The 7,844-nt window shown below is 34.6% G+C and overlaps 1 protein-coding gene across 1 annotated transcript; it reads left to right on the forward strand.

The window, feature by feature from the left end:
- Window positions 1–218: 218 nt before the first annotated feature.
- Window positions 219–6,400, forward strand: LOC136219539 (COP9 signalosome complex subunit 6a-like). Its single transcript, XM_066006974.1, has 9 exons — window positions 219–666; window positions 774–862; window positions 2,015–2,108; window positions 3,246–3,307; window positions 3,392–3,470; window positions 3,553–3,645; window positions 4,193–4,293; window positions 5,538–5,593; window positions 6,018–6,400. Exons 1-9 carry the CDS (start codon window positions 348–350, stop codon window positions 6,097–6,099), a joined length of 975 nt encoding a protein of 324 aa, XP_065863046.1. The 5' UTR covers window positions 219–347; the 3' UTR covers window positions 6,100–6,400.
- The last annotated feature ends 1,444 nt before the right edge of the window (window positions 6,401–7,844 follow it).

Raw genomic sequence — 7,844 nt, forward strand, 5'->3', positions numbered from 1 at the left:
CATGTGAACACTACTGAGTATTAGGGATGCTCTTATTAAGTTAAAAGAAAATAAAACGATAATAAATTACGAAAAAAATAACAAAATAGAAAATAAAATAAAAAGCCTTTGACAGAAAAAGCTAATAATTTTTCAAAACTTAAACGAGCCCAATCCACGAAGCCAAATCCGGGGAAAATGACAAAAGGGTCAAGTATATTGACAAAGTATAAAGGGCACTGAAGATTGAGAAATCACTTGACCGTTTAATTTCTTAGGTTCTTTCACCGACGGCGAGTCCGATCGATATATACGATTGGATTGGGGGAATTTAAGAGAGGGTAGAGACAACTCCAGTGAAAACCACAATGGCGTCTTCTTCTAGCAGTGGACTAACGTTCAAGCTACACCCCTTAGTTATAGTTAACATCTCCGATCATTACACTCGTGTCAAGTCTCAGTTGAATCCTCCAATCTCCCCCAACAACACTAACAACAGCCACACCGCCGGAGATGCCGGGGCATCTGCTTTGTCCACTGCTTCAGCACCGCCGCCCAGAGTGTACGGTTGTGTCATAGGAGTTCAGAGAGGGCGCACCGTCGAGATCTTTAACAGTTTCGAACTTCTCTATGATCCCATGACCAATTCTCTCGACCGCCCCTTCCTTGAGAAGAAGCAAGAGCTCTGTAAGATTCCTCTTTCTTTTTTTATTGAGTCATCTATTTTTCAATTTGGGTTTTGGGAGTTTGTAGGGTTCTATTCGTATGATTTAAAAATTGTTTTTGAATTGCAGATAAGAAGGTTTTCCCCAACTTTTACATTCTGGGATGGTATTCAACTGGGAGTGATGCTGAGGAATCCGATATGCTTATCCACAAGGCTGTATGTTTCTGCTGTTCTTCCTCTAGATTTCTTTCCATGCTTCTCAGTTTTAAGCTTGTAATTTAAATTTTAGACTTTTCCGAAAACGAACAACTTTTTTTTTTTTTGTATAAATGGTTAGTTTAGGTATTTACAGAGTATAATGCAGCAAAAATGAAAAATAAAATAACATTGCTACATCCAGATATTGCCAGAGGCAATTCAAAGTAATAGTGCAGTAGTTCTCCTTGTTGCCCCTATTCTTCGTATGTTGGTTTAGAATGCATTTCCATCTGGATTAGGAGCAGTTGATTTTAATTTGGATTTAAACTAATGGAAGTCTCTGTACTTGATCTAGTATAGATTTCTATTTATCAAGTAGCTCAATGAACAGCATGTGCCTTCCTTGGCCTGTACATTTCTCTCTCCCACTTTTCTTTTTTCTTTTATTTGTATTCATGTTGATTGATTTTGCAATATTTCGAATAGTTAAAAGTAATAATACATGAATTTACATGAAATATGAATTCTCCTTTGAGGAAAAAGAGGCTGAATATAGAGAAGAGACATTAAAAAGAAATCTTGACACTTACTTTTTTTTTGGTTTACAATCTTGACACTTACTGAAATCAGCAATTTTGCATATAAGCCACTGCATTGGTAAAGAGAATAGTACAACAAATTTTTTAAGCATGTGCTTAGATGCTGCAATTAACATTCCTGCTAATCCATGGGTTTATCTCAAAGCACCTTTGCGAATCATAATGCTTTTGCATTATTTGATTAATATCTATTTTTCATCAAGGACCTAATAACTTTTGCGTTCATGATATATACTTTGGAACTGCTGCTTTGTTCAGTAGCATCTTTTTAATAATAATTGCATATGCATCTTTTCTTTTGCCCGACCCTTTCCTGAAATTTATTCCTCCCTTAAATTTAATAAGGTAGCTGGTGATGAGTTACCTAATCTTGACTGCCTTACAGTAGGCTTGTCTTTCTTGTTGCAATTCTATATCCACATATGCATGTGTTTTTCTTTTCATGTTGTATAAGTCTTCATTCTCTACTTTCTGGTGTCGGAGTCTTGATGTTTGTGTTTGTTGTTTCTTATGTTTTGAAAAATTTGATTTTGTTTGTCAATGGGTAGTAACACTGATTTTTCTGTAACAGTTGATGGATATTAATGAGAGTCCTGTTTATGTTCTACTCAATCCTTCAATCAATCCTGCACAGAAGGATCTGCCTGTGACAATATATGAAAGTGGTATGTGACTTGTACTTGTTTTTCTTCCTTCATATGATGTTTGGCAATGTCAATGCTTTTAGTTGGCCACCCACATAATAATCATATGAACTTTCCTGTGGGGATTTATTAAATGAGTTGATGATATAAAATAGTTTCTGGCATTGCAAATCCATGAAGACTTGTTGTCCTTAGCTAAATATAAGGTTTTATTCAACAAATCCATGTGCTTTGACAAATTGCCTCTTGCAGTACCTCAAAATATTATTCTTTCAGTGTCCCTAGTGCCATTGATCTTTTATTTATTTGAAGAATTAAAAGGTCAAGTGGTTAGGTGGGGGCGATATGATGAACTTAGAATCATATAAATTATGGTTATCAAGTTGAATTCGTATTCTCCAATTAATCTTTTTCCAATTTTAATCCTTTTTCTTACTAAAGCTGTTTTTCCCCCTTGTGTTTTCTATTCTCTCTCTGACACAAGGGGCAGCTTCGAAGCTTACAAGGTATTATTTATCATGTTGTTACTTTGAATTGAATCTTCTGTTTTTAAAACCGGTTAAGTATTGATGTTTCCTTTGAGAAATAGCATTAAAAAAATTTAAGAATGGTAGAGTAAGCCCAAGGTGTACCTTCTCTTGCCTAGCTCCCTGCCCAGGGTGTTGTTGAGAGGCGCTATGCCTCGCCTCGCCTCACCTGGGCTTGTGCCTCTGTTGCCTTTCACAACAAAGGTGACTAGGTGAATGAGAGTCCAATACCATAGGAAGAAAGCAATCTTGAACTTTTTGAATGTCAGGGTTGAAGAGTCACTTTTATCAATGCTTCGGAAGGTAGCATATGCACATATTTTAAGAATTAGCTCGTATGAGCAGACATATACTTTGGAATTCCTTATGCAGAAACTTAGGCATTTTGAAGCAATAGGCTTCATTATCCTGAAGTGGGGCCTGTAGGGTGGTATCCTGTGGTACATAATATTATTATGTGGTAATATACAATATATGTGCATACATGATCATATTATAATTTTTATGTTTACTATAAATACTGATTCAGCAAGGTTATTCCATCTATTGCCCAAAAAATTCTGTTTTTTGTTCTTATGATCTATTTGTGAATTCTGCTGTTATTTCCTTTTTTTTTTTTTTTGGTAACCAGAGCTGCATGTGATAGATGGCATTCCACAACTTATATTTGTTCGCTCCAGTTACACAATTGAGGTTGTATATCTCGATTCTTATTTACCCTGTTATATATTCTTTGGCAAGTTACATTTGTTGACCATTGTCTTTTTGGGTCTAAAGACAGTGGAAGCTGAGCGAATCTCAGTTGATCATGTTGCTCATCTTAAACCATCTGATGGAGGCTCTGCAGCAACTCAATGTTAGCTTCTCTTCTCTATGTTTTTATTGAATAAACATCACTTCGATTTATTTGGTTAATTTAGCTTGGTTTTTGTCTGCAGTGGCTGCTCACCTTACTGGCATACATAGCGCCATCAAGATGTTGAATAGCAGAATTAGGGTGCTTCATCACTACCTTGTTGCAATGCAGAAAGGTATGTGTATTTCTTTTTGATGGATAGTGATTCAATCTACACAATGTTAAGAGTTTCTGTGGAAAAAAAATCTCTGAATTTAATTGATATGAAAAGCTGCAATATAATATTTCTGTACTGATCTTTAAGTGGAAGATATCCTAAAACTTACAGTCCTCCTTTGTTAAAGGAGTACAAGGATATTTACTGGGCAATGAGTCCCAAAGTCAAAATAATACTGCTTAAAATACGGAGGCATATACCTTATATATTGAGGCATTTATCTTTAAATCCTCACTGCTATACACGCTCTTGATGAAAATATATCTGCTAATCCACTTGACTGATGGACTATCAGCTGCTAATCGCCTCTGGCATAGGCTCATGAATCATAATAAAGGAGTATCATGGATTTTAGCCTGGAAAAATGACTAGCATACAGACTCAAGGGTGATAATGATTTGAAGAAAAAGGGCCATTGTTGTGAACTAATATGTTCACTTTGAAAGGTTGGAGGTGCTAGTTTTAGAATTGATAATAATTGCATGTGTTACATTTAATAATGCAGGCGAAATCCCTTGTGAGAACTCACTATTAAGACAAGTATCCAGCCTTTTGAGAAGACTGCCAGCTATTGAATCTGAAAAATTCCAAGATGATTTCCTGATGGTGAGTTTTAACAGATTTATTGCTGCTTGTGTCGATGTGATTGTGTATAACCAAATACTGAATTGCTTAGTTGCATATGTATTCCTTTCCAAAGTAGACATTTAAAATATCATGTCTATATTGCATCGTAACAGAAACAAATATTGAAACAGAAATGTGGGGCTGAATGTGTAAATAATAAAAATATTGGTGAATGTTCATAAATTTTAAACTTATAAGGATGAATTTGTAGTTTTTATATATACACAATAAAAGAATTTCATGCAAGTTATAAAGGGCGGCCCGGTGCATTACGTGTCCCCGCTTAAGCGAGGGTCCGGGGAGGGGTCCCACCACAAGGGTATACTGGGGGCAAGCCTTCCCCTGCCAATATTTTGGCAAGAGGCCGCTCCTAAGACTCGAACCCGTGACCTCTCAGTCACACGACAACAATGTTTACCGTTGCGCCAAGGCTCACCCTCTAATTTCACGCAAGTTATATGAGAAGAAAATAGAAGATATATATATATATATACATTTTGAGGGCTCAAAGAACACGATCTAGAAATTTTTTGGCGGTAATGCTTTTGGAAACGCATTATATTTTAGAAAACAAGTTTCCGATTTTCTTAAATTACAAAAGCCTGATCTAAAATGTTACATACAAGTTTCTGAGAGTTTCCATTTCTGAAACGTGGAAACTCTTCAAAATTAAAGTTTCCATACAACAGAATAGTAGTCCATGGAGATAGAAGGAAATGAGAACTTGGCCTGTAGATTACTTTAGATGATGAGGGGAAGTTTGAGAGCTGATATATAGGAATTGGATGCGTAAAGCTATGATATGTCGACAGCCATACCGAAACTTAATTCCTCAATCTGCAACTCAATGGTTAAACCTACTACAACAATTGGATCTGTTGAATTAAAATTAGAAGGCAATAGCAACAGGTGTCAGTGTCAGTGACATGTAATATGTAGGACCGGTAATCAGTTCTGGCTGACTGGCAATGTTTGATGGTGGAAAGATGAGTTATGAACCAATGCTGTCTATGTTCTGGCATCAAATTAGTTTCAGTTTCTCTTATATGCTGTTGATAACTAATTGATTTGTCCACATTACAAAACAAAAATGAAGACTGACAATTATACTGGTTGTCTAGAGGACAATGATCTTAAAATTTCTGCTTTTGATATTATACAGCTGTTTTTATTATGAGTTACTATCACATGAATGATATGATATATATAATTCTTTTTGACAGGAATACAATGACACCTTATTAATCACTTACCTGGCCATGTTTACGAACTGCTCGAGGTATGGTTTCTTGGCATACTGTGTAGCATTTGATTCTTTCTCTCTCTTTCTCTTTTGCTATATGTAAACTTGTTGATTAAAGGAAAAGGGAAGGCGTAAACTTATTGAAAATGAGTAAACCAGAAATGAGTATAGGGTCTCTAATTTGATAGAAACTCTGTAAACCATGGAAGATCTTTTCTGGTAAAAAGTAAACCATGCCTCTCGGTTGTGTTATTGTTTACGCATCTCGGAAATGAGCCAACCTAGATAGGATAGCCACATGTCCCTTTTATTCCCTTTACTGCCCTTAATTCTCATATAACATTATCTGACTCATGCTCCATGAGACACTGTATAATTAATCGTTACTTCTAACATCATCATTGTGTGTGATCCTCCATGATATCAGTAACTCTGACCTCATTTTCTTTTTTCTCTCCAGCACCATGAATGAGCTAGTTGATAAATTCAACACTGCCTATGACAGGCATAGTCGAAGGGGCGGACGAGCAGCGTTTATCTGAAAACTGCTCTCTTGTATAATGGTAATGGCAGTTTAAGCCGAGTTAATAACCATTTGAGGAATGAGTGTTTTTTTGTTATTTCTGTGCATAGCACATAGAGGCTTAGGGCATTATTATAATTTCTAGAAACCGAACAATTGAAAAAAGAAATAGGAACCCATAGGATATTTCTGGGCTTAGATTTACTCTTGCTGCTGCACAATTTGGCAGTGGCATATTTAATCCTCCTGGGGAGAAACGTATGGATATGGGTTGTTATGTATGAGGCTTGTCCTATTATTAGTATAAATATTTCATAAGATGGGGATTTGTTTTGCTGACACCTCAATCCGGGTTGCTTATCTGAACCTCAATCCGGGTTGCTTATCGAAACCGATTAGGAGATGTTTTTTTTTATTTATTTTGAAATTTAGGTTAATGGACTCCTAAAAATCGATGGTTAATGATTTCATATTTTGTTAGGATCTATAATATATGGGAACGTACACCTGAAAATGTAATTTCTAAAAAACATAAGAAGCTGAAATGTGGGGAAAAATGTAAATATTAAAAATATAAAGGTATATTTATAAATATTAAATACTCTCTTTTTTTATATAAGTCATTCTAGAGTATTTTACATAAATTAAGAAATCCAATTAATTAATTTACATTGGTTAACTAAAAGGAAATTATCTCTCATGTTATGGTTGATGAATAAGTTTTGGAATATTTAAAATTTCTTGGAAAACATGAATGATTTATATTTGGAGAAAAGATTAATTTGTTAGAATTATTTATATAAAAGAATAGAAGGAATAAGAGTATCTTTTAAAAAATAATATGCGGTTTTTATATATAACCAATTATTAATATTATATGCATAATAAAATAAACAGTAACTAAACTTTTGACTTCCTATTAATTTATCCATCAATATTTTGCAAAATGCTTTGCAAAATAATTTAGAGAACATAAACATTCCCCAATACAGTAGTGCTCACATGGACCCTAAATGATCAAATTTAAGGTCCATGTAAACACTACTGTCCACCACTAAATTATTCTTTCACCAAGTCATCCAATTAAAGGCTACTTTGACATTCTTATTACAGAACCTAAAAGAACCGTTGTCAGGTTAAAAAATATTTAGTAAATGCAAAGACTACTTTGACATTCTTATCACAGAGCCTAAAAGAAGCTTTGTCAGCTAAAAAAATATTTAGTAAATGCAATGAGAAAGTAAAATGCATATTTGAGAAAGTACTTTCACAACTTATGCGAAAAGATGATATTAATTTTTTTTTTCGATAAAATTAATGGGATAAGGTGCAAATTTGCTCCTAACGTTTTTGGGAGGATCACATTTACCCCTTAAGTATGAAATAGTAAAATTTTAGGTCTATGGTTTTTCTAAAGGTGCCATTTTAGACCTATTGGATGAAAAACTTTAACATTGTTAAAATTGTATGCCATGTCAGTTAAAATTGTATGCCATGTCAGAAAATTTGGAATTACACTCATCCTTTCTTAATTACACTCTAATTACTGTGATTATGTCGTTTAATTTCTGAATGTTTACGAGGCTCTTCATCTCCCTTCCACTGCCTAAATCCAAAATCAATTATCGAGAACCAGTTAGGAAAAAAAGAAGCAAAATCGATTATACTCTCTTCCCTAAATCATTCAGTTCCATCTCCTAGTTTTTTCTTCCACCACTTTCCCTTGATTGCTGCTATCGCTTCAACACTATAAAGGTTCCTTTG

The sequence above is a fragment of the Euphorbia lathyris genome, chromosome 2, assembly GCF_963576675.1.
Source record: "Euphorbia lathyris chromosome 2, ddEupLath1.1, whole genome shotgun sequence".
Lineage (NCBI taxonomy): Eukaryota > Viridiplantae > Streptophyta > Magnoliopsida > Malpighiales > Euphorbiaceae > Euphorbia > Euphorbia lathyris.

What these genes read in the sequence shown, in the direction of transcription:
- LOC136219539 (XM_066006974.1), top strand. Translation starts at nt 348, where the DNA reads ATGGCGTCTTCTTCTAGCAGTGGACTAACGTTCAAGCTACACCCCTTA. An exon ending in AGGCTCTGCAGCAACTCAAT is followed by an intron (nt 3,471 to 3,552) that starts GTTAGCTTCTCT and finishes TTTTGTCTGCAG; the next exon opens with TGGCTGCTCACCTTACTGGC. An exon ending in TCCAAGATGATTTCCTGATG is followed by an intron (nt 4,294 to 5,537) that starts GTGAGTTTTAAC and finishes TCTTTTTGACAG; the next exon opens with GAATACAATGACACCTTATT.